Source organism: Neodiprion fabricii, chromosome 4 (genome assembly GCF_021155785.1).
Source record: "Neodiprion fabricii isolate iyNeoFabr1 chromosome 4, iyNeoFabr1.1, whole genome shotgun sequence".
Classification (NCBI taxonomy): Eukaryota; Metazoa; Arthropoda; class Insecta; order Hymenoptera; family Diprionidae; genus Neodiprion; species Neodiprion fabricii.
The window spans coordinates 16,495,131-16,522,895 of record NC_060242.1 but is presented as its reverse complement, the minus strand read 5'-3'; the positions used below and the strand labels follow the sequence as shown (position 1 = coordinate 16,522,895).

Below are 27,765 nucleotides of genomic sequence, written 5' to 3'. Positions count from 1 at the left end.
CATGTAACTTCAGGATATACATATAATATTATATAAGATGGTGGTGAACACCACGATTTGATTCAAATCGGTCGTCTTCCGTGCATGTACAATATTAATAACGTTACATAACTGCAGTTATATATATTAATACATTGTGCAATACTGCGTTGTATACATGCATCGGTATTACTGCATGCATACATACAGATGGTATATTTATATATAATGTGTATAAATAACGCGCCTGCGCGGACGAACGGCCCACCATGAGATATAAGGATAATCCATTAGGCGACCTGTAACCCAAAACTCGACAAACAAGGGTAAACTTGGATTAAATATGAGCGAGGGATGCGAAGGAGAAAGAGAGAGAGAGTGAGCGAGAGGAGGAGGGGGTGCCACGGAGTAAAGTGTCAATCCGCATCACACGTGTATCTATGTATACCTATATGCTGTACGCACGTGTGTGTGGATAACGTATCGTGTATACTTTGTATGAATTAGGATTGTTAATATAAATATACAACAAGTATTATACAGGTATTCTTATATACATAGCTACATATGTATATAATATGTAATCCGGTCAAAGCTGCGAAAAATATATCTATACATATACCTACGTGTATTGCGTAACGTAGATGGATACGAGCAGGTATAATGCAACGGCAATTTTCGAATCAAGGGTACACAGGTTGCTCGTGTATACAAAAATAACGCTTTTGCTTTCGAAATTGAAGATTTGCGGCCAACGAAATTTTGGCAAAAAAAAAAAACAAAAAAAAAAAAAAGAAGAAGAAAACTTGGATAGGAGTAAGGTATGCGCATTTGAACAGCTAACGCCGGACGCACAATCTCGTTATCACGGTTATATACCTACCGAGTCTTGGGATTTATTACAGGGGTGGGTTGGAAGGAAGGATTGTTACGGTGGGAAGACCCTATTAGTTGTGTTCCCTTTTTGTCGAGTAACGCCCTTTTCTTTTTCCGGCACTGCAACTGCTGCTTTCCTCTTTCCTTTTCTTTTCTTGCATCGCGAATAAAAATTGACAACAATACGCGTTGCACAATATACGGTTGTGCAATGCGTTATATAACAATACGTATACGTAGGATGCAAACATTGTATACATCGAGTGTATAATACAGGGTGGCCACACATCTGGAAAACCCGGAAAATAGCTGGAAATGTCAGGGTATTTAAAAGGGGTCATCGAAAACCTGGAATTGTCAGGGGATTTGTTGATTGGTCATGGAAAGTATCTGTTTTCAGTCATGGGAATTTGAAAGGATTTTTTGAGGTAACAAGTCTACATTTTTCGTCGAGAAAACAAATTGGCTTGAAATGACTTTTTTGTACATTACATTTTTCTTCAATTCGAAATGAATTTGAAACGAACGTAGAGTTATTGAGCTGAACGATTTAGGTCCTAGTAACTTACTAGTACTGGAAAAATGGAAATCTCATGGAATTTTATTCCCAAAAAGTTGTGGCCACCCTGGAATATGCGTGTAACATGCTTGCATCATTGTACACGGAGAAAAGGGTGCAATAGAAATTCGTACGTATATACGGTACAGTCAATAAGACGATTATTCCGATTCTGCAAGAAGATTCCTACAACGACTACAGTACAATATTCAATGCAGTATTAAACTGAGCCTCATACTGCGACTGTAAATTCAACTTCTGCTATACCGTATGTGAATTTTTATTACAAGCATGCATCATTTCCTCCACGATAGATATTCCAGTGATTCGACGGATGATAAAATAGAATCTAAGCCCGCAGCTAGATCATTATAACCCTCGTATACACATATCGTGTATACCGTATACGTAATAGTATAAGAAATATGATCCCAAAGGTAGTTCTACCTAACCTCCGTATAAACGTGACAAAAATCCACGCTGAGTTATATTCCGAAAAACGGTTGAATACTTGAGGAAAAATCCGTGTGAAGAAGAACTCAAAGAAGATTGAGTATATACTATTGTATATATATATATATATATATATACACCTATAAGCTGAAGCAGGAGGAGAATTAGGAGAGAAATGTTGTGATGTCGATTCGCGAGTCTTTAGACTATTATACCTATACAATATACGTATACGTGCTTATAGAATACTTGGGTTACAATACATCGGTTGTCTTCACCCTAACAAAAAAAAGTAGGTACGTAATCGGTATCAATTTCAACTCTCCCAAATTAAATGCTATGCAGCTCTGCAACCTCCCCCCGCCGATTCCTCCCTTAAACTTGGCTATAATATAGTAAACCTCTGTGTACGGTTTCCAAAATAGGAAACTTTTTTTTTTTTTTTTCTCACGCCGTCACTACCTAATTCCAACCGATCGCGCGTATCGAAAACTGTTCTCTTTTCTCGTTTTCTCACGTACTTTGTTAATTCTATCGTATGATATAATTAATCGGTTAGAAACAAACAAACAAACAAACAAGTCGACGAATAAACAATAGAGCATGTAACGCGAATAGTTTATTAGCGGGCACGTATGATGTGAGATATATCTACCTATGTATTATAGGTGTTATGTATGTGCCTGTACGATGTGTGCGTTGAACGAAGGGGGTGGGGGTGGGGGATCGTCCGCGATCCCCGGCACTCTTGCAGGGGCAGAGAAAGAGAGAGAGGGAGCTGTATGGATGGAGCCAGCCATCCAGCCATCCAGCCACCCAGCATCAGCAGCAGCGTCTCGGCGGCCGGTAGGCGCCGGAGCGTCGCGGCGCCACCCCCGGCGCCCGTCACACGGCCGCCAACCCCCTTCCAGCCCCACCCAACCCCCGCAGACTCGCCCGAATTTCTGCCCGCGAAAATCGCTACCCCTTTGCCTTTCACTCTTCTCTCTCCTTCTCTTTTTGTCTTTATCTATCCTTCTTTTCTATCTTCATATATTCTCGGATATGCACCTTGTAGGTGATGACACGATGTTGCATATTGGACACGTTGCCTGTACAGACATATTGTTGTATAGGTAAAATCCTCGTCGACAACCCTATAAGCAAACATATATAATAATGATCATAAAGTCTGCCTACAATGTGTACAGTAATTTCTCGTGTAACGTAGAGAATATTATAACTGTACAACTATTGCACGCAACGACTTTGTTGTTGGTTGTTGTTGTTTTTTTTTTTTTTCTTCTTGCAAGATTCTAGACGTTTTTCAAACCCTGCGTATTCGTTACGTGTTACTTTTACACTCTTTAACCGAAATTTATGGTGATTAATCTTGTCTCGTTTTGATTTTTCTTGTTACAGGTGTAACGCGAAGAGAACGGAGTTTATAGTTTATTATAATATAACGTGCAACAAGAAACGAACGACGACGACGACGACGGTGCGTCATTGAACGTGTGAGAGAAATAGCCACGGGATATTACTGAAAACAGCAGATCTTTAGAAAAGGATTAATCGCAGTATCTTCCTGCAGGTGTGAGTAATATATGTATAATGTTGCGATATGTGTATGCAATGATGCATAATGTATCTAATCCATGCGCAATGGAGTATTGATCATGAGTTCGTCATGTACCCAACATTGAATGCGGATCGTGGCAGCAGTCTGGTCATCAAACATGCGAATTGATGTATAATAGGTTCCTTGACGATGAGACGAATCTCGTTACAGATAGTTGACGCGAAATAGTTTTGAAACGAGAATTGAGTAGGATCGCTTATTCATAACTACGGCGATGCCGACGATTCATCGCGTGCAGTTTAGTGATACAAGGAGACTCGATCATACGTGTATAAATGCGAAATTTATCTCCTCGAGTCGCCGTTTCGTGCATATAGCAGGGCCGTGTAATAAAGGGGCAGGAATATATTTAATTGAGAGAAATATATTGATCGTAAAAATTTGAATAGGCACTCCTTAATGCCCCGAACGTGCTTCACTACGGCACTAAGTTCGTTAAGTGGTTCGTTGCCTGCTCGCCCCGCGAACCGTGCGAGTTGCAAGCACATTGCGGCTTTTGCAGTCAGCCTATGTCCTCCCCTTCTCGGAATCCGCATCCCGTCAGCTTTATCCATCTCTTTTCCACGCTGCACGAACATGCGATCGCCAACCTCCCGTGCAGTCGTCCTTCTTTTCCAACTTATACTCTCCGAAACACCCTTTATGTTTACACGTAGGAACGTATCGTCTTCGCGGGATGTTTCAAAATTTTTTTTAACCGTCGTTCCATTACGCATAGCACATTCCGCGAAGATTGAACACGCGTGTAATACAGGGTAAATTCCCCTGCATTTACGGGATGCACGAAATCGTTTTTCCGCTAAATCCGCGATCGCCGATTTCAGGCTGTACTTCGTTATTAAGGGCTGTGAAATTTTCTGCATTTCTCGCGGTGTTGAAATCGCGGATAATTCTCGCGCGCTAACCTATCGATGTGGCGCTACATTATACGTATATGTATAATACGTGTGTGCACGTGTATAACGTATACATACGTACGTATAACTATACGTAATCGGATCGATGACAGCGCGAGAGCTGGAGAAACGGCAAGGGATGCTGGCGATGGTGGTGGTGGTTGGTGATGGTGACGGTGCTGCTGCTGACAGGGATTATATCGATGGTGGGGAGTTTGGTCAGCCAATCACAGAACGCCAGACAGTTTGGCGCCAATCGTAAAGTTTTGCGTCTAGATCGGTGCTGTGTGTATTGTAATAGGTACGCGTAGGTAGGGTATTATTACCGATACTTCGAAATAACAAACATACCGCGAAGTGTATTACATACCGGTGAACTCCTTTTTTTATAATTTTATTTATCTTACTTCAACGTTTGCACCTTTTACAGTAGAGAAGGTTTCCCACGTGAATGATTTCGACGCGTGTACGTATAAGTTACAAATTTCTTTGCACGTTCTACTTGAGTTTGCAGTCATGTGTTGAACTACCTATACACCTAATTGCGGTATACCTGATAGGCGTAATGCACTTTCAGGGGTCGAACTACATCAGCTGCCAAAATCGATGTGTCGAGTGTGTATGGATAAAAGGGTGTATACCTAGGTGGCCGGAATAGATAGACACGGGGTGTTTCCTCTTCTCTTCTTCTCTCTCCCTTGAGCCGACCTCTCACTTCCTGCATAAATTGCTTGTATGTCTCAATTCACCCCCAACGGTGTCTATTCTGTTCATTCTCTTTTATGTGTATATATATATATATATATATATATACACACATATATATATACATACATATACACATATATACACGTAAACCTGACCCTCTCTCTCCTCCACCCCCCCAACCGCGCGAGACGAACGCCAACAACCCAAGATTCGTTCGTCATGCAACCCCGTGGACTACCCCATACTGTCCTTCTTCTTCTTCTTCTTCTTCATGGTCATCGTATCGCTAAAAGTTTTCTGGAATTCAATTATTTAACATGCAGCTAGGGGCTTGGTGAGGTGATCAACTGAAATTCTTGGTTGTTAAAATATCTTTTATCTACAGTACAATTTATGGTCTATCGTGGAATAAGAACTATTTTTCGGCAGATTATTCTGTAGAAATCACGAGGGTCGATTACGATAAAAATTGTCCTACGCTTAGATCAAAATCACTTGCATCTACATGCATTCGATTTAAGGATTTAAAAAGATCAATCGAATGTTACGAATCGTACATCTTTGATGAGCTTGGTTAATTACAGTAAAGAGTCTGAAGAGAAATGAATACATACATTCGGGCCGATCGAATACACTTGTGTTCTCCAAGTTTTTTAAAGTCTCGTGGTCACAATCTGTAACGAAAAGACGCTCAAAGTTCCGTTGTATAACATCGGACAGTACCTTATACTTGTCAGTACCTTGGACAATTCCTCGACATCAGACAGTATACCGTTCGAAAGTGTCGATTTTACACGAAAGTGAAGCTAGCAGCCAAAAGTTCCAACGTTCTTGCAAATTAGGCACAGTGAAGTCCGAAAATCAAAGTTTTTCAAAACACCTCGAACCCTGAATGCTTTTATAGAATGACGAGGATGAAGCCGAAGTCCATTTATCTATTTACAAAAAGTTTAACACCTCAGTCTGCCAACTCTGAGCGCAAGCTTCAGCATCGTCGATTCTAGTCGTCGCCATATATACGTTATACGTACCGTACGACAATATTTCGCGTCTATACACGTATTTCGTCAGCAGCTCGACTCGGAAACGGGGAAAGTGCAAGTCCGCCGGTGTAGGCATGTGGGATATATCATATGAAAAGTGAAGTCAGCCCTACGACCGTCGCCGATCCCTGTACTTTTCGTCGACGAGAAAAGCCTACCGTGTATCCATCCACTTCCCGGCTCTCCCTCTCTCCGCACCGCGGATTCGCGGCAGGGGGATGAAACGACGAGAGGCTCCGCGACTCCGGGGCGCGCATCCCCTTCGGCGGGTTCAGGGGCGGGTCGTTTGGGCGCAGGCGCCGGGCGCTCAGCCCTTAGGGATGCTCGGGGTACCCTCCGCGGCTCGACGGACACATCACTTCCTTCGCGACTCCGAGCCGAGCAGCATCCCATCCCTTCTCTCTACCCTGAGCCCGAGTTTACCTACCCTCGACTCGAGCCTTTCGCCGACAAGCCCAAACCTTGACACTGCGGTATTTCTGTCTCGGTAAATTGCGTATTGAACACAGACTTTGCACCTACGGACATTTGCACGGCTTTCGTTTATTCCTGTAAAACCCGGACATCTGTCGCGAATATCGAAGACTACGAATCTGCGACTGAGAGGATCTTCACGAAACCCGGGGCCCAGGCAACGATCTGCACTTTCGAGCATCCTGAGATAAGAAAAATTTTAACGACACACTGCGCCTGTACGATATATAACTGTATACCTATATTGTACATGTACGATATTATGGACGGCTTTGCATGTCGGCGAGGATTGAACAGGTGACGATTTTAAATATACAATATACATATTTATTTATTGTATGTTTGTTGAAATATTCCGTTGTTGCTAGTGTTGTTGATTTTTTTTTTTAGTATGCAGTATCGTTGTTGTTGTTGTTGTTGTTGTTTGGTCAGATTTTCCATTTGCATTCATTTCTTTCTGCGGTTCTTTTTATCACGTTATTTCATCGTTGGACATTATATTTCCAATCACGAGATCCTCGTTGATATTGTTCAAGGTTCAGATAAAGAAAAATTCGGACAAAATAGGAACAGATTGACGCAGAAAATGGATCGAAATTCGTTATAATCAATTTCGTAAATATATATATTTTTTTTTTTCTATTTGTCGGCATATCGAATGATACGTTGTCACAGTATATGCTTATAAATTTGTTCAGCGGTGTGTTAAATTTATCACGATATATATTTGATCCATGCATTGTTTTTTTCTACAAGAATTATATATTTCTTATTTATAATAGTTCATCTATTTTTGGAAAATATCTTTTTTCTCTCGCACAATTGTCCAACTTAATAGTCACGAGGAAAATTTAAATCGGCGTTCGTAACTGGGCGGGAAAATGTTTACTATAATTATTTCACTCTATACACTCTTGAACTGAACGCGTACGAATGATATAGAACGAATAATTGAAAAAGAAAAAAAAATAACAATCGCAATAGTTGAGACAAACCAAGGTCTCCGTCACGTGTATGGGTAGTTCCAAGAGAGGCAGAGTAAAAAGTGTAATGATTACGGTCAATTTCATATTTAATGGAATATTAACAGTCTCCTTATGATACCTACTAAAGGGTGAGACACTTTAATTATTTTTAATACCTTTTCGAAGGGGCCAGGAGATAGACACTGACCAGGGGACCGATATGGTGTGCAGGATATAGACTTTCTCATGAATGAATAAAATAAAATACTCCAAAATACAAATATCTATATTTAATTTGTACGATATTTTCAATTCGTCTTCATATATTTTGTATGATTACATACAATGATTAGACTTGTCGTTCCACATATTACTTGAGATGAAATATATAAAACTGATTAAAAATCTATGAACTCAAAAGATTCCTCAATAGAACGCAACATAAAATCATCGCCTTTCTCGTATTGTACATAAATATTTTTTTCATTAAATACTTATCTCTCTTGGTTATTTTGTATTTCCCTTGCCATATGCCATGCGAGATATGGCAGGGGAGAGATGTTTTTGCAGAAAATCGTTGATAGTACAGAGGCAAATCATGTTTTTGGTTTCCAATTTGGACAGAGTGACTACCGCACATATTACAATAGACGTTGCCTAAAACTAGAATAAATAGACAACTAATTGCGACATGCGACTTACCAGGGTAGATAGAAAACGGCAATTGCACCGCGCTAACTGAAAACAAAGTGCAACGGCGTTGATCCGTCACGTCTTGCCAACTTTGTGCCGAACTCTTAACACGCTGACATAGTATTAACGAGCAAGTTCATTCTATTAGTTCAGAAATAACGGCTATAAAAATACCCGGGTAGGAGGCGTCGAAAGAGTGGGACAAAACGGAATATGGAATGTTTTGAAAAATAGTAATGTGGAATCAAATTCGTTACTGAAATACCAATGTGCGTTTATACAGGTATAGTAACATCTATTTTTTTATCACATCTTATTGGATAGGTTACCAGATATTGCCACTGGTATCAACAAATTTGTTGAAGGGACACGTCAGGGTAGAGGCAATTTTAGTGTTCGAAAATATTTTATGTTTCTAATTCAACGCGCCACATAGAACACAATTAAATTACAACTGCAGTCACTCTAAAACAATTTATTTTCCATTCTTTACTATTTTTTTTTCCAAGATACAAAGAGACCCAAAGTCTTGGAACTACAGGTATATATAGAAAAAAAAAACTGCGAAACTTTCGCCAGATACTTACACACACCGAGAAAGCCATGCGCGTGTTACAAGCGATAGAAATCTCCTGATGCCCTGGAAAAAGGTATATAAAATGACTTAATTTCACCACCAAACCGCCTCTTCATTCTTTTCTTTTCCCACCCCATTGCGCCTGTCCGCGCCTGTGTTTGTCGCTCGTAAATTCCCTCAATCGCGTTATAGTCTAGATAGTATACAACACCCTCTGATATTCGCGAAGAAAGGAGCAAAAAGAAATAGAAATAGAGAGAAAGGGGATTCGGATCGTCGTCTAGCACGCTTCGGGTATTTTCACCCCGTCGGGATACGGGATCGGAAATTGGGGATGGGGACGTCGTGTGTTACTGGGGCAGAACTGCGCAGAAGCCCTTTCTCCCCGCATGCTCGTGCACTCCGTGAAGCTTATATATATTCTCTAAAGTGTACTTGCAAGGCGGCAGTGCCTCGACGTTTACGTTACGCGTCGCATCTGCCCTCCGAATTCTCCTCGGCACTTCTTCGGTCTTGACTTTGTATTCCGCGAAACGATCCAACCGCTTTCATTACCTTAATTAACACCGTGATCGGTTGTCTTCTTTTTATTTGAATGACACACGTGACGAGAAATGGTTCGTTAAGGAAAATTGAATCGTCGGTGAATTTCATTTGACTTCGTTGAATATTGGTAACAGTGAAGTATTACCTTAAACATTTGACATGGACAGCGGTTGTTATTCGCCATCCCGTAGTTTCTTCGCAAAGGTGAATTACCTGTGTGAAAAGTCGGCGACACTAGTCGATAAGGGGGTGTGATAACGCCCTAAACACAACACGATTATCGGTAGTTGAGTTTGGCTATGAGGAAATAAAACGATCGCCGTATAATCACCAGGCTGCCTTGTAGATCATCGGCATGGCATCGTGCAGATAGATCATCATTCCACCGGCATTTACACCTGTCACCTTCTTAGAAGGTAAAATCATCTATTAGTTTTACACCTTACCTCATCTCCGCCGTTGTACCATAAACTTGGACACTTCATACCGTGTCAACACATAATTTTAATTATTTTTCGCAATCTTTTTTTTTTTATCTCCAACAAGTGACCAGTGCCCGGTTTTCGTACAGTTGTGGTATCTTTTAAGAGGTTACTCGCCCGTCTGGCCCAAATAAAGTTCTACACGAGTTTATATTATAAAAGGATAATGTTTGCTAACGAGTAGTAGACTTTTACATTGCTTGACATTGCGCGTCTTATTACGAACTGACGCCCATTTGGCATTGGCCATAGGTTTGTTATTAGGAGAGGAAGTTTCATACGCATATGTGTCTAACTTCTTCATCGGCCCTTGGTCTAACTATTTTAAATTCAGGTTTGATGCGTCGACGCAGGTTGGTCTTTGACTATCGGGGATCGTTGTTGGTTAACAAACGAATAACAAGCGACGTGCAATGATGAGGCGTTTCTATTTGCCGAGGAACTAAAGGTGGAGAAGCAGATTCCACCGGTTCACCTCACTTTATATACCGCAGGCAAGGTGGCGGTCTTCCACGGATTTTCGGTTTATCTCTCTTCTTCGCGGCGTCAAGCCGCCGCAAAGTGGACGTGGTAGAGGATCAAGGCGAGACGGGGGGTATCTTACCCTGCGTCCCCTTCGCTCGTTCATTGCTCCGCATCTCGCACCTGGTTAATCGATGTTACATATCGCAGAATTGAGATAACGATTCTCGCTGAGTTGTTTCTCTTAACGGTCTCATTCTCACGCCCTAAACTTCTTATCATCATAGTGACGTAACGAATACTCGGTTTAAAAAAAAAAAAAAAAAAAAAGATAGAAGATTTTTTGCAGCGTCGTGCAACGGACAAAGGAAGCGCACCGCGCACCAACTTCACACGCTTCTGCAACATTGTATAATGCAAGCTTTGCGCAACGGCGTGGGGCATTTGTTTCCTCATCTCTCAGCGTCGCTTGCTGTGGGTGCAGGGCTCGGAGAAGAAAGCCCTGCAAGCCAAGCCAAGGCGAGGTGAGGCGAAGCGAGGCTGCGAGCCCTGCATCGTACTCCCCCCCCCCCCCCCCCCCCCGCCCCCCCTGATGATGATGGTTCGGTCCGTCGACGTTTCGGTTTGACACAGTCAGAGACGGCGTTGCCTGGCAACCTGGCAACCTGAGGGTGCGTGAGAAAGAGAGAGAGAGAGAGAAAGAGCCCAGTGGCGTGGACCTGATAGCTCAAAGATCGTTTTGGTTCTCTCTATCTTTGCAATTTATTAAATGCTTATACATACCTATAAGCTGCAGCGGCGGAAGCGACGATAATAATATTTGATTCTCTTATGATTTTCACTTCCGACATTCCTCCTGCTTGTCGCGATAAACAAATATCATTCATGCTTTTTTTTTGCCACGGAAAACATGTCATTATTATACTCGCAGCGGTTCGTTTACAATTGAATCCGAGCTAAATTCGTACGTACACGAAACCATTTGCAGTTGCTGCTTTTAGATTTGTTCATATTCGATTAATACCGTTCGCTTTTTTATCTTTTCAATAGGTATGTATTGCGGACGAACGATGTACGCGTTTAATTTTGCTAATTATTTATTACCCGGGATGCGCCGACGATACTACTCCTCGTCATTATCATTATTATTATTATCATCCCTTACTCAATTTAGTCTGTAATGAAGTTTTCAACCCCCTGACGGTTAATCCATTGTAATTTCATTCTACTAATTTACCCATGCGGGGTTCCTGGTGCTGATGCTGATGCTGCTACTGCTACTGCTACTGCCCCTATTGCTGATACATTACACATCGATGCAGGTCGGAAGGTTCCGCCTACGCCCATGGTCACGTTGCACCCTATCACAAATGGCATATACCTATATATATTTACGTACATGACACTTATTCACTCGACCAGATCTAAACCATGTAATAAAAGATTAATATAGGCTGTGAAATGTGCAAATATTACATACACGCGTATTTAAGTAGTTGCAGCAATTTGGCTATATTTTTTAATATAGGTACACAAATTTTGTTTTCTTCCAAATTTTCACCTTCAATTATGCGGTATCATACAATGTTGCGAATTCGAAAGATATTTGTTCAGTTTTGTCCAGGTTATGTATGATCTGCAAATGAACCTGATGTGCTTATTGTCCATTTTTCGATGTTTCAGTCCGTTGATTCGGGGGGTTTTTGTGAACGCAGAAGATCACCGTCGGCAGTCGCAATGGCTACTTTGTCACTTCGAATCTCCATACCGGAGCAGAATGCTACAAAAATGATGCAGTTTGATCCGACGACTTCAGTGTACGACGCATGTCGTGTTATAAGAGAAAAACTGACAGACTCAGCCAGCCTTGGGCAGCGTAAGTTTGACTCGGTGTTCTCTAGAATTAGTCGTGTACACAGCCAAAGATGGAGTATAACCAACTTTATCATGCAATAAATTTTGTGCCTTTTCAAAACAGCCAAGGATTACAGTCTCTTCCTGGCCGATGAAGACGTAAAAAAGGGAGTCTGGCTCGAGCCGGGACGCAATCTTGATTATTATATATTGAGGAACGGAGACCTCCTTGAGTATCGTCGCAAGCTGAGAACCCTCAGGGTCAGGATGCTTGATGGAACACTGAAGACACTGCTCGTAGACGACAGCCAACCCGTAGCCAATCTCATGGTGGTAATATGCACAAAAATTGGCCTCACTAATCACGATGAGTATTCACTGGTCAGAGAACTGCCTGACGAAGAAACGGAGAATCAGAAACCAGGCAATTTTGGCACGCTTACATTGAAGAGACGAAAGGAAGAAAAAGGGGAGAGAGACGCGAAAATGGATCAGCTCAGGAAGAAACTGAAAACAGACGATGAAGGTGACCGATCATTTTTCACTCATCTGTTTGGCAATTTGGCTTTTATAAATCTCAATGCTCATTGCTAATGCTCTGATTACAGTCAATTGGATCGACCCGAGTCAAACGCTTCGTGAGCAGGGAATAGACGAGCAGGAAACTGTCCTCCTTAGACGAAAGTTCTTCTTCTCCGATCAAAATATCGACAGCAGAGACCCTGTGCAATTGTCTCTTCTCTACGTTCAGGCCAGAGATGCAATTCTGGATGGCACACATCCCATCACTCAAGAAAAGGCTTGCACTTTTGCCGGAATACAGTGTCAAATACAGTTCGGCGATTACAAAGAAGACAAGCACAAGACTGGGTTTCTCGAGTGAGTTATTTACGTCGACAAATGTTTCCAATGTTTTCACAAAGCTTTGTGTTGTCGAAAAATTTGTCGATTTGCATCATCATCGACAATTTTCTCTTCTGTCTGTTCTAGCCTCAAGGAATTTCTGCCTCAGTCTTATTTGAAAGTGAAGGGAATAGAGAAGAAGGTATTCGCAGAACACAAAAAACACGCCGGATTGTCAGAACTTGACGCCAAAGTGCTGTACACCAAAACCGCGAGATCACTGAGCACTTACGGGGTGACATTTTTCCTTGTCAAGGAGAAAATGAAAGGGAAGAACAAACTCGTTCCCCGACTTCTCGGTGTCACCAAGGATTCTGTTTTGCGATTGGACGAAAAAACTAAAGAGATATTGAAGACCTGGCCTCTTACCACTGTTCGGCGGTGGGGGGCTTCACCCAACACCTTTACCCTTGACTTTGGGGATTATTCAGACCAGTATTACAGCGTGCAGACCACTGAGGCGGAGCAAATACTTCAGCTAATCGCTGGCTACATCGACATCATATTGAAAAAGCAGAAGGCCAAGGATCACTTTGGTATCGAAGGAGACGAAGGCTCCACCATGGTTGAAGACAATGTTTTACCTCTCAAGTTAGTACTAATTTTTTTTCAGATTTCTTTGAATCAATCAGTCTTCATTCTGCAATTCCTATATTCTTTTATTATTTGTGTATAAAAATAACTTCTTTCTGTGATTTCGATAGAGGCACGATCATGCAGCACGAAACTAGCAACAAGGGAAAAGGCAATATCGAATCTGTAGCTTTGCCTGTCGTCATAAGAGTTGGAGGAGATGGTAAGTCCTTTTTCTATCCGTACATTAGAGCATTATCCTTTCCGCAAGTCATTCAAAAAATGCGGTTCATCAGTCCCATAAAGTATTTGTCTAGTTCACTTTTTTGCTTCAACTTTTGCTCAGCGTTTTTTACTTTAATACTCGACATTGTATTTAAAAAATCTAAAGGTAACTATCAATTTTACCATGTAATGATGTAGGAAACTTTATTATTCTCTGCTCAGCTGGGAAAAAAAAGGAATAGTAGAGTGAAAGAGAATTTATAAAATATGGAAAGTAGGCATTGACTTTATAATTTTGTACAGAAGAAATTTCAATCCGCAAAATTTTGTGTGCCGTTATATGTACAAATTATTATCACCACGCCATATATTATTTTTAATTGCTGATACCTCGTATATTAGTACGTGAACGTTTTACGCACGCGAAGAAAGTTTAATCACCTATTACGTTTTACTTTTCACCTCCTGAAATTATTTTTGTAAATAGTGATGTTCGTTTTTTTGCCCAGACAATCGAATGCTTGTGGTTTCTTTCGTCGATTATATTCGAAATATATTATCATGAGTAAATATAAATTTAAATGTAAAAAAATGTATAGAGAAAAAGTTTTTCTAGTCTCTCTCTCATCAGGAAAGCGGAGGATTCTCTCTTCGTCCTCGAAACGATGTAACCAATGTTCCCCCTTTTTTTATGTAAATATGTATTCTAAATGACAAAATATATAGGATAGAATGCATGGAAAAATTTGTAGGAGCTCAATCGTACGGAACCGGTCATATGGGTGCTGCCCAGTATTCAACTGTCAGCGGACAGGCCATACCTGGTCATGCTCCTTCAATGGTAAGAATATCAAATAAGCTGTTACGATCATATTGGCGACGGACACATTTTTGCACCAATAGTAATTTATCATCATTTAAAGTCGATTCTATTGCAGACTTTGTATCCCCAAGGTTGTAAATTGTGTTCTTCGTCAAAATGATGCTCTACCATTATTTGTTGATACAAAATTTTTCGCAACAACCAGCAACGGTAAAGTTGTTTTAAAAAAAGGAAAACAAAAATACCACTATTATTAAGTAACCACGAAAAAGGAAGAGAAAAAAAAAATTAAACATCAAATAAAAATTGAAGTCCAACTAATAATAGATGATCAAATTTATTTTCATGCTAGACGTCTTCTATTGCGGACACAGAGTAGGTACAAAACGATTAAATATCCATTCGTTGAGTTCTATTGATGAGATCATGATTCAACCACACAGGCACATTGCACAATCAGTCCCCGCTATTCTCACTGTTGCTATCTCATGAGACGTTTTTGAACATTGAAAAAATATTGTCGGCGTACTAAATCTACTGTAAATCTACCGCAATGCAAATCCATTATTTTCTTTGAATTTGTAAACAGTAAAAAACAAAGGCGTAATAAAGTCAACCTCCAGCTGTACAAAATTTCCACCACCAAGCTTCGATGACAAATTTGTATTGATTCGTCATTTCAAAGGTACAGCAAACGAAAGTTACGTCCGTATTGTCCGAGCCGCAGCGTGCTCTGTTGTCAACGATAACTGCGAGTCACCAGGTGATCCAAACGGCGGAAAGCGAACTCTCGTCAAAGGCCCAACTTCCTGAGCTCGGTACAGACCCTGCATCTCTAAAATGGATCGAACAGACTATGGATACCCACAAGCAGAGCGTAGGCTCTCAAATTGCTGCCATGAACGCTGCGACTGCGCAGGTCGTCACCCTAACGTCTGGTCCTGCCGATGACGTGGACCACACTGCTGTTGGCGCAGCGATAACAACGATTGCCAGCAATTTACCGGAGATGACAAAAGGCGTGAGAATGATCGCCGCCCTTATGGAGGATGATTCATCAGGCGACAGGCTTCTCGACGCTGCGAGAAAATTATGCGTTGCCTTCTCAGATCTGCTCAAGGCTACAGAGCCGGAAACTAAAGAGGTAAGACGATAACTTGAAGGTGGCCTTTTTTAACGATCGAGTTTTTAAAAACTAATAAACAAATTTTTTCCTTCACTACAGCCGCGGCAAAATCTCCTCAATGCTGCTTCTCGTGTCGGCGAAGCTTCGCATCAAGTTCTAACGACGATCGGTGAGGAGGATGAATCCAACCGCGAATTGCAAGACATGCTACTGGCACTGGCGAAGGCCGTGGCTAACACCACAGCTGCTCTGGTTCTCAAGGCGAAGAACATAGCTGCAACTTGCGAAGACTCGACTACTCAGAACAGGGTCATATCAGCGGCCACGCAGTGCGCTTTGGCCACTTCACAGCTAGTTGCGTGTGCCAAGGTTGTAGCACCGACTCTCCACTCGCCAGCCTGCCAAGCGCAGCTGATGAATGCCGTACGGGAAGTTACAAAGGCGGTCGAAGGCTTGGTAGAAGTTTGCAACGAGACTTGCAACGATGAAGTTTTGCTCAGAGAGCTTAGCACCGCCGCAGGCGAGGTCAGTAGAACTCTGAATGATCTATTAAACCGCATTCAGTCAGCGACAAGAGGCGAAAAAGCGAAGGAGAGCGTGCAGGAGGGAGCGGTGGAGACAATATTCGTAGCCACCGACAAACTCTTTGCAAGCACTGGAGACGCTGGGGAAATGGTGCGCCAGGCAAAGGTCGTTGGTCAGGCGACCGCTCAACTTATTCACAGCATAAAGGGCGAAGCCGAAAATCAACCGGACGGTGATCAGCAACGGAGACTTTTGGCTGCTGCGAAAATTCTCGCAGACGCTACCGCAAAGATGGTCGAGGCTGCCAGGCAGTGCGCAAGCAGTCCGCACGACGCCAGAATGCAGGACCAACTGCGACAGGCTGCCGAGGAACTCAGAGCCGCGACTACGGCTGCTGCCACGCCGGCGCTTCGGCGGAAATTAATCACCAGACTCGAATCTTGCGCCAAACTCGCCGCTGCCAATGCGACGCAGTGTATTTCTGCAGCTTCAGGCGCTGGTAAACACAACACCAATGTGGCCAGTCAGGAGGAACTCATCGCCGAGTGCCGCGCAATGGCTCAGCAAGTTCCGAATCTCGTCACTGGGGTTAAAGGTTTTTGTCAAAATCCATGTATTTCATATCTTCTTATAAGTAGAAATTGAATGATTGACGAAATTTTGTTAAGTCTGAATCAATGTACCGAATTGCTATTTTACCTCTGTGCTATTCTAACGAACATTTACTCTCATTTTTATCTAAAAGGAACGCTGGCACAGCCTGACAACTCGAGTGCTCAACTGGACCTGATCAACGCTGCAGAACAGTTCCTGCAGCCAGGTTCCAGTGTTGTGAAAGCTGCCAGGGCCGTGGTTCCGACAGTCTCAGATCAGGCATCCGCTATGCAGTTGAACACCAGTTCCCAACAGCTGGGATCAACGTTGTCCGATTTAAGATCAGCGGTGACTCGTGCGCGAGAGGCTTGTGGCGGATTGGAATTGGACGCCGCCGAGGAATTGATAAACAGCCTAAAGGATGAGCTTTCCGAATTCTACCAAGCTGTTGAAGCGGCTCGACTCAGACCTCTGCCCGGGGAAACAGCAGAGTCGACTGCACTGCAGCTCGGCGCCTCGTCGAAGAATGTCGGTGTCGCGATGGCGCAACTTTTGTCAGCTGCTAAACAGGGCAATGAAAATTATACCGGCAGCGCAGCGAGAGAAACAGCGAGCGCTCTCAAGGAGCTAACGAACGCTGTCCGCGGTGTTGCAGCAACCTCGAACCAACCTGAGACGCAGAAGAAGGTGCTGATCACCGCCGACGACATTATACTCAGGTCTCTGCATCTGGTTAAGGAGGCTAGAAGGGCGCTTAACAATCCCGATAACCCTGACAACGTCGGTAATCTTGCGGCTGTCGCCAAGGATGTTTCACAGTCGTTAAATAAATGCGTCTCCTGTCTTCCTGGGCAGAGAGACGTCGACGATGCCATACGCAGCATTGACGATATGAGCCAAGTTCTGAACATGAACGAATTCCCGCAAACTAACAAGAGCTACGGGTGAGTAAAAAGTCTTCAGGTTTTTTTCCCAAGAATTCAGTAATGATACGCACAGGAAAAATACGGGAAACTGGGAAATGTCCAGTAATTATGTAAATTAAATTCGAATCTCATGTCCTTAGAACAAATGGTACTATATTTTTCTACCGAGAATTACAGGCTGCTGCTGGCACATAGATAAAATATGAGCAAGTTATCTATTGGACGATATTAAAAGAATTGTCATTTTTTGAAAATTACTTATTATTAAGTGGTATATTATTTGAAAGGTCGTATATTTTCTGGAATACTTGAAAAAGCTAGGCAATTTCAAGTTTCAAAAAGCATACTAAACTTGGTCAAGCACCTCATGTTTACGTTTTTTTATTTTTTTTTCATTCAGAATTTGAAACTAGGCTTGTTGCTTTATTTACAGGCAACTTCAGCAGAACTTGAACACCGCTGCTGCGGATCTGAACGATGCATCGTCGAATGTAGTTTCCTCCATACGTTCACCGGTTCAACTGGCGAACACTTCTAAGGAGTTTACTAACGCGTTTGGCGAACTGTTGGGTGTCAGCATGGAAATGGCTGGTCAAACGACGACCGAGACGCGCGGAAAAATGGTCGTGTCGCTGAAGAATGTCAGCATGACTTCGAGCAAGCTTTTGGTAACGGCGAAATCTGTCGCGGCAGATCCGGGCGCGCCAAACGCAAAGAATCAGCTGGCCGCGGCCGCGAGAGCGGTGACAGATTCGATAAACTATCTTGTCGACGTTTGCACCTCAGCTGCACCAGGTCAAAACGAATGCGATAGCGCGATAAGAAACATCCAGTCGATGCGTCCGCTCCTCGACAATCCGAGCGATCCGATATCCGATGTTTCGTACTTCGAGTGCCTCGACACGGTCATGGAGAAGAGCAAGAGCCTTGGCGAGGGAATGACTGGCATCGCTAATCACGCAAAGAAATCTGAACACGAACAATTCTCCGTCGCCGTTAGGGGAGTTTCATCATCGATTTGCGGCCTCGTCGAAGCCGCTGCTCAGGCCGCTTATTTGGCCGGTGTCAGTGACCCGACCTCGGTTGCTGGAAAACCGGGACTCGTTGATCAAGCACAGTTCTTCAGGGCTGCTCAGGCCATACACACGGGCTGCCAGAGTCTTGCGAATCCGACGAGCTCTTCTCAGCAGGTGCTTCACGCCGCGACGATGATCGCGAAGCACACGAGCGCACTTTGCAATGCGTGTCGCGTCGCCTCGAGCAAGACCAGCAACCCGGTCGCTAAAAGGCATTTCGTTCAGTCTGCGAAGGACGTCGCTAACTCTACTGGAAGTCTAGTCAAGGAGATCAAAGCTCTGGATCAGGTTTGCTCGGAAGCTAATCGCGAAAAGTGCTCCGAAGCCACGAAACCGCTCCTAGAGGCGGTCGATAGTCTCTGCAGCTTCGCTTCATCGCCGGAATTCGCTAGTCAACCGGCGAAAATATCTATCGCCGCACGCGCCGCTCAGGAGCCGATCACCAGTGCTGGAAAATCCATCATCGACGGTTCTTGCGCTATGGTTCAGGCCGCCAAGAGCCTCGCGGTCAGTCCCAAGGATCCACCGACTTGGCAACTGCTTGCTAATCACAGCAAGAACGTCAGCGATTCGATCAAGTCGCTGGTAGCGTCGATCAGAGACAAAGCACCCGGACAAAAGGAGTGCGACGGTGCAATTGAGACGCTTTCCGCCCGCATTCGTGAACTCGACGCCGCTTCGCTCAGCGCTGTTTCTCAGGCTCTTGTACCGCGCAAGGAGAACACCATGCAGGGATTCACCGACCAGATGGAAAGCAGCGCTAACGAACTTCGTGAAAAACTCGAACCGCTCAGATCCGCCGCAAAGTACGGAGCGGAACACGTAGGTCACGCCGTCAGCCAGATAGCTCTATACTCGGAGCCGCTTGTCACTGGAGCCGTCGGCGCCGCGTCGAACATGGTTCACTCAAAGCAGCAAATGGTGCTTTTGGACCAGACTAAGACTGTCGCTGAGTCTACGCTGCAGTTGATTTACGTCGTAAAAGAATCCGGCGGCAATCCAAAGGCCGTTAACATTCATTCTGAGGTCGACGAGAACGTCGAATCGACTAAGGATGCCCTCAGGGAGCTGCAAAATACCCTAGAAACAATTTCAACATCGAACGGCATTGTCACTGGACTTATTGACACTATCTCTCGAGCCATGGTCAGGCTGGAAGATCACAGAATGTCCACCGTCGACACTGTTGACTCATACGTCGACTATCAGACTCGGATGGTCGAGGCTGCTAAAGAAATTGCGCGATTGGCACAGGAAATGGTAAGAATTGCTTGTGTTATTTTTTTTATTCAAATGAATCCCGTTCGTGAATCAGTTCCTTGTTAATCCCAACGTTGGAAGAACGTCTGAAATCGTTGTTAAAATTTTATTAATGACATAAATAGCTGTGAAACATGTCCTGAATTTTAAAAACGTGCTTTCTCTTCCCAAAAACAGTCGACAAAGTCTAGCGTTGACGTATCACGTCTGGGTCCGTTAGCGGTAGACATATCTCACAAGTACACCCAGTTATCTCGGGACGCTTCGGGTGCTTCAGCGGCAACGACAAACGCGGACGTATCTACTCGCCTCAGAATTGGTGTCCAGGAGTTGGGTCAAGCTTGCGCGGACATAGTAAAAGCTGCGGGGACGTGTCAGATGGCCTCTGGAGATGCCCTTACCCAGCGAGAGGTCTCTGAACAGAGTAAAAACGTGTCGGAGAAAGTATCCCAGGTCCTTGCGGCCCTCCAGGCGGGATCGCGAGGCACCCAGGCATGCATCAACGCAGCGAGCACGGTTTCTGGTATAATCGGTGACCTGGACACGACCATAATGTTCGCCACGGCCGGAACCCTTCACGCCGAGAACGAAGGTGACATTTTCGCCGATCACAGAGAAAACATCCTCAAAACTGCCAAGGCTCTCGTCGAGGATACGAAAACTCTTGTCGCTGGGGCTGCTTCGTCTCAGGAGCAGCTGGCTGTTGCTGCTCAAAACGCGGTTTCGACTATTGTACAACTGGCTGAGGTTGTCAAGTACGGAGCTGCTAGTTTGGGAAGTCACAATCCCGAGGCTCAAGTCATGCTGATCAATGCTGTCAAGGATGTTGCTTCTGCGCTTGGTGATCTGATTCAAGCCACTAAAACGGCCAGCGGTAAACCGATTAACGATCCGAGTATGGCGCATCTTAAGGATTCCGCAAAGGTAAGAAACAAAATCACTTTTCATTTTTTTCCACCGTACCCTTAGACTGTTGATGTAGATAATTACAATTCTAGAAATTCGGTCGATTTACTTGCAGAGACAAGCATCTTGCAGCAGATTTTAGCAGCGCAATTAGTTGATCAAATTCATTCTTACATACTGGTCTAAACAATGTTTTTATATTTTTTTACGAGAATGAATACGGAAAAAGCATTATTACTTATGCTTCATATTATTTATTAACAACGCAGTATATTTCTTATCACGGTAATTAATCTGTAACAAGTAATAACTAAAATGACAGTTCGGTCGCTTATTAATATTGTATTAATCCATGCCTGCAAAAAGAAAACAATATATGTACAAAATTCGCTCATTCGTTTACTGGCTGTTGTGATTGTAAAATCACTCACATCATCATCATCATTATTGGTTTCGAATCATTTGCGAAATATTCCACATATTTTCTGTACATACGCAGCAGGCTGAAATGAGTAATATTACTAATTTTCTGTTGACAACGTTTGACTAACTCTAATAGGCATCTTTTTATTTTTAATATACTGTTCTCAATGTTTTTCTTTTTAATTTTTCTTCCTCGTTATTTCTATTTCTCTTTACTTGGGTGGACTTTAATGAAATAATATTTGTACATTGGGTTGCAATCTGATTTTTTGCTCACTAATTTCACATATTATGTATCAACAACGACATGAAGCGGCTTACTAAACAGTATTCACACTTGATTCTTATAGTATATGTAACTGTTCAATCATGTTACAAATCCCTATGCATTCAAGTGGCGGCAGCGAGATATCATATATTACACGTATGTCTATTATCCGTGTGTGTATGCGTACAGTTGGCTAAATATTGTCAGTATCTAATATTAAAGTCCACCTTATGTTTCTTATGAAGTATCGTTTTCTATTTATTTATTATTATTTATCTGGTTTACACTCTCACTTAATTGGCAGTTTCTTTTCTTTTTTTTTTTTCTTATTCTTCTCTTTTTGTTGTTATTATTATTTTTCGTTTAACGGTTTTTTTTCTATGTGTGTGGATATTATCTCTATGTAGTTGTTGGTTTAGCGATTTTTTAATGCAAACTAAACTGCAGATCTTTTTTGTTGGTATACTCTGTACGTCGGATTATAAGCAAACAAGTAAACATTCTGTCCTTAGTAGCATTTCCATTGAATCTATTCAATTTCTGAATTTAAAATCTTGATTTTACAATCTCAAACAAAATTGCATGTATGTGAAATCTGTCTTTTACAATATTTTTGTAAAGATATGGTTTTACTGCTCTTTTGGTGAAGATTATATGATTCAATGTTAATTTACTTCTAAGAAAAAGGACGACAGATTTTGTTTAACTTTGAACCCTCAAATATGAAGGTGGACTTTAATGAAATTCTTATTGACGATATTTGGTCTCTGGGGGCATGAATAGGTGTTAGCGCAACATCTGCAGCAGCAGTTTAACGGCGACGTTGGTGGCTCGGAATCAGAGTGGTTTATATCAGACCAGGAAGAAGAGTTGATTCGTCTACTCTCCGTATCCGAGAGCAATCAACCGGCTCGGCGTACCTCGGACCTCTTGCTGCTTATGTAGCTCGATAAATCGATCAAACAAACGAAATTATTATCCGACTTGATAGTATTATTATATATTTGAAAGAAGTTGCTTATTCGCTCATTATTATTCTCAGCCAATGATCAATTTATCTGCAAACAGGATTCATGTTCTGTATACTCGATTATCCATTGTACGATATTCTGCCGCAAGCTCTGATGCTGTATTTTCATATAAAGAATTGATCACTGATCGAAATATTTATAGGCACGCCGAAATAAGGTTCAATATTCGCGAATTACACCTTCATTTAACATAGAAAGCCTCATACACATTTCACACTGCACGGTTCTAAAAAATGTACGTCCAATATTTCAGTCTTTATTTCTTGACACAACATTCACACGTAACTTCCCGAAAATATAGCAATATGCATACACAGTTTTCATACAAACCACAATTTATTTTTATATCGTCGATATGTCTCGTTCACCTGCTGACACAGATTTCCTTTGTTTTGTACTTTGTCGCCGAATATTTATTCTATCTTTGTTGTAATGTTTGAATAAAATTCGTGAGCTATTATATTCACAAAAGGAAGAATATGATAATGAATCTCCACATTACGTATTAGCTCAAACGCAAAATTTCTATGGGCATAAAAGAAAAAAAATAGGTACGTACCGCAATCATAATGTGTACTAACGGTAAAAAGAGTATAATCAAGCGTATATCGTAGTTGAAACATTAACTTAATAACAAATGTAGCATCAAGTTTGAAAGCAATTATTTAAAAACACGTATAAAAATCAAATTTGTTACTGTAATAACAATAATATACAGGCTTCGAAATTAGTTGCCATAAACTATTTGCAATTATATAAATGTACATGTTTCCTACACTTGCAGATGACAAAAATCGAATCTTAGCTGGTTGTGGAAGTGTTCGGTTATTATTCTTTTTTTTTAAATCATTTTATTTGCAGGATTCAACTAACACTGTTATTTGTTATTTTGTAGTGCTGTAACAACATGACCGATTGTATTGTTTATGTTCATATATGTGTATACATATATGTGTATTATTTTTATTTTTTTACAGGCTATTATCCTACTAATATTCAAAGAAATCACAAACTTGAATGCCTTTTGGAAAAGTTATTTCCCACTGCAGCATAACGTTGTTATCACTAATGTTTTTCTGTCGCCTAGTACTAACAGCATCTTAAGGTCGACGTGCTAATAGTGGAAAGAGGATCTGTGATTGCAAAAGTTCTCACAAAATCTAACGCGGTGTTAATTCTTTCCAGGTGATGGTAACCAACGTTACTTCTCTGTTGAAAACAGTGAAAGCTGTCGAAGACGAGCACACTCGAGGTACACGAGCCTTAGAGTCGACGATCGAAGCAATTGGTCAAGAAATACGTTCTCTAAACACAGCAGAAGTCCAGCTGAAATCGACTGTGACTCCAGAGGACCTGGTCAGATGTACCAAGAATATAACAATCTCGACGGCAAAGGCAGTAGCAGCGGGCAACAGCTGCAAACAGGATGATATCATAGCGGCTGCCAATATGGGAAGAAAATCTATCAGTGATATGCTGTTGATATGCAAAAATGCCGCACACAACTGTGCGGAGACTGCTGAACTCAGAGATCGAACTCTGAATGCTGGACACGACGTTGCCATGAATTATAGAGAGCTGCTACAGGCTATATTGCAAATATCTACCCGTCCCAGCGACGCAAAACACGTTCTTCCTCCTATATCTAGAAAAATTGCTCAGTCTGTTACGGAGCTTGTCACCGTCGCTGAACTTCTCAAAGGCAACGATTGGGTCGATCCTGACGACCCAACAGTCATCGCTGAAAACGAATTGCTTGGCGCCGCTGCCAGTATCGACGCTGCTGCTAAGAAACTCGCTAGTCTTAGACCAAGGCGAAGCATACAGGTAATCAATTTCGCTTTTTTGGTTGATAATAAATTCGAATTGTCTTTTGCGGAATCATGAACAACTGAGGATAATTCGAGGGCCGGCTACTGTTAGATATGTTTGATATTCTTGGTTGTTGTTCCAATAATCGACCAGGAATCAAACATATTATTACTGTGGTCGAGCACATCCTGCTGGAAGGAGGTAAAATAGTCAATAATCACATGTATAATACGGTATCTTCAGTGAAATTCACCAGTCATTAATGACAGCGTAACGTTACCCTCGTTTTCTGTTCGTATTCGCAGGAAGCTAGTGAAGACATGAACTTTGACGAGATGATACTCGAGGCTGCGAAATCTATTGCAGCAGCCACATCGGCACTCATAAAAGCGGCCAGTGCGGCTCAGCGGGAGCTTATAGCAACTGGAAAAGTGTCGCGAACACCATTGACAAGTTCAGATGATGGACAGTGGTCCGAGGGTTTGATATCCGCTGCCCGTTTGGTAGCAGCTGCAACGCACAGTTTGGTGGAATCGGCTAACGCGTTGGTCCAAGGAGTCAGTTCGGAAGAGAAGCTGATATCCAGCGCTAAGCAGGTGGCGAGCAGCACGGCACAGCTACTGGTAGCTTGCAAGGTGAAAGCTGACCCAGACAGCGAGAGTACGAAGAGACTGCAGGCGGCTGGAAACGCCGTGAAGCGAGCCACGGACAATCTGGTCAGAGCAGCGCAACAGGCGATTCAGCAGGAGGAGGACAGGTCTCTAGTTTTGAACAGGAAGATGGTCGGAGGTATTGCGCAGGAGATAAATGCCAGATCAGAGGTGCTGAGAATCGAGCGAGAGCTTGAAGAAGCCCGAGGTAGGCTCACTGCTATTCGTCAGGCGAAATACAAGAGCAAAACTGATACTTCGGATGATGCTGAGACTGATGCTGACCAGAGCGGATATGAAAGTTACACAACAAGATACGAGACTAGGTCTTACGAACCGAATCAGTCGCGTTCTCCTATACAAATGATGAACAGTACTCTGGATCAGCTTCAACCTGCTACCGAATACATAAGTCACAAAAAACTTACAGAGAGCAGCACGTCTGTTCATGTTAAGAAAACTTTTACGCACCAGGTATTGAGGTTTGACAATTAAATTTTGATAATGGTGATCATTTGCGATCGACAGATTATCGCGATCTCTAATCATGGGGGACAAATTATTACTATAATTTTTTTTTCCGTCGTTTGTAACGTCTCTCTTTCGACAAAATCAAAATCTAGCTTAATTGTTTAACTGTTATTGTTGTTATTATCATTATAACTATTATTATTATTGATTCCCAGATAATGGAGAAGAAAAAAATTTAGAAAATGAAAGAAAAAAAAGAAAAAAAAATGTAATTAACGTACGCTATTCGCCAGTCACGAAGTAATACGCCAATGCTGTTTAGACGGCATGTAAATGTTTTAGCTGAAAATTTTATACCTTATTCAATATGCGTAAAAGATTTTACATGCTATAGTTTATTGCCTTTTACGGTATTCAATATTATGATTTCGTGGCAAATATGGTGACAGATTATTTGGAAGATATTTTTGGGCTAAATATGATATTTCGGCGAAACGATGATCAGGAAAAGTGAAAACTGCATCTGTAATTGGACCGATGAAAATTTCGTTACCGCGAGTTTCTACTCGTAAATTTGTACAGTTTGAATTTGATGAAATTTATTCGACTCGTTTTTGAGATTTTATTCTCTTGTATATAATATGCGTACGAGTGACTGTAATCAATCGGCAAATTTTAACCCGTTTTATGGGGTGTAGTGTTATATTTTTTTCATCTTTTTCTTGCATGTATGTATCTATATGTATACTCAAATTTACCGAGATTTAACCATTTCCCGAAGTCGTCTTGTGACGCAAGTGCAATTACAAAACGAAAAAAAAAACCAACAATACTTCGGCAGGAAACTGCTTAAATCTCACTTTTTTACATTTACAAAGAGTAACTCCTTCTCACTTCAATATGTTTGTCGTATTAATTAATGCACATAGTGCTTTTACGGTATTTAATTATTGCTTTGCTGCGCGAGATAATCACATAACTTTACATATAATATCCATGCATTGGTTAAAATATTTAATTAGTTTTTATTTTGTTTTTGAATAATATTTACAAGGCTTCTAGAACCGATAAATTTTTCGAACTTGTTAGAAATTTAACTTACGACTAACTTTTTCTGCTCTCGATCAGTTATCTTTTTCTTTCACTGTTGCCTTCAATAACGATAGCAGCCGTTTTTAACGCCACGTAGAAATATTTATTGATACTTTTGTACAGTCGCAACGTATTCGGAGCATTCAGGGTATCGCTAATTGGGAATTTCTAATTGCCCAGAATAATCTGTTGCGATTCGTTCTCATTAGGTGTAGAGAAATGAAAGAAAAAAAAATTATTTCACAGCTTACTATCAGCTGATTCGTGTATTTTATTTCAATTTGTAAAAACCTTTAACACGTTCAGTTTAATAAAGTATATTGCGTTTTTGTTTTCACAGAATATAGAGTTTAACACTGTTGGGAAAAATGATAAGGTCAAATTATAAGATAAAAAAATTGAAATCCTTACGATTTTCTCATCGTAACAATTGAACAGTAAATATGCGGCCAAGTAGAAAAGTGTCCTTAGGTGAAAAAAATGTGCTGTATTTCAAATGCCTTTGAGGAATATTAGATTAGATTCCTTCAACTGATAACCGTTGAAAATTCAATTGATATTAATGACATCCCATTCAAATTATAATATAAATAAATATCTATACATATGTATTGCGTATTTCTAATTTGGAGGTACGATTTTTTTATTTTTTATTTTATTTAATATATACACAAGACCTTGACACGGTCGAGAAAAAGAAGAAAAATTTCTCAGCAAATACGATTATTCTTATTATCAATATTTCTATTATTGTTATTGACGCTTGAATATAATATTGCTTCCAACAATTTATTTACGAATAAGCATTTATGTTAATTTTAAGTTGAATTAACAAGAGAAGTAACATATCATTTAATTATATTAATTTTTTGGCTGAGATCCGATCGATACTC

The 27,765-nt window shown here is 41.6% G+C and overlaps 1 protein-coding gene across 2 annotated transcripts; it reads left to right on the top strand.

Annotated features, from left to right (window-relative positions):
• Positions 1–6,511: 6,511 nt before the first annotated feature.
• On the top strand, positions 6,512–26,657 carry LOC124181673 (talin-1). Of its 2 annotated transcripts, XM_046568450.1 has the most exons (14): positions 6,515–6,906; positions 12,018–12,210; positions 12,313–12,714; positions 12,797–13,067; positions 13,179–13,682; positions 13,796–13,887; positions 14,642–14,730; positions 15,398–15,856; positions 15,938–16,958; positions 17,109–17,901; positions 18,317–20,219; positions 20,397–21,143; positions 24,033–24,674; positions 24,965–26,657. In XM_046568450.1, the coding sequence occupies exons 1-14, from the start codon at positions 6,886–6,888 to the stop codon at positions 25,802–25,804; spliced, it is 7,977 nt and encodes a 2,658-aa protein (XP_046424406.1). In that variant the 5' UTR covers positions 6,515–6,885; the 3' UTR covers positions 25,805–26,657. The 2 variants fall into 2 exon arrangements, with proteins under 2 accessions (XP_046424407.1, XP_046424406.1); XM_046568451.1 differs by lacking the exons at positions 24,033–24,674; positions 24,965–26,657 and adding an exon at positions 22,600–23,528 and having other exon boundaries at positions 6,512–6,906.
• Positions 26,658–27,765: the final 1,108 nt, after the last annotated feature.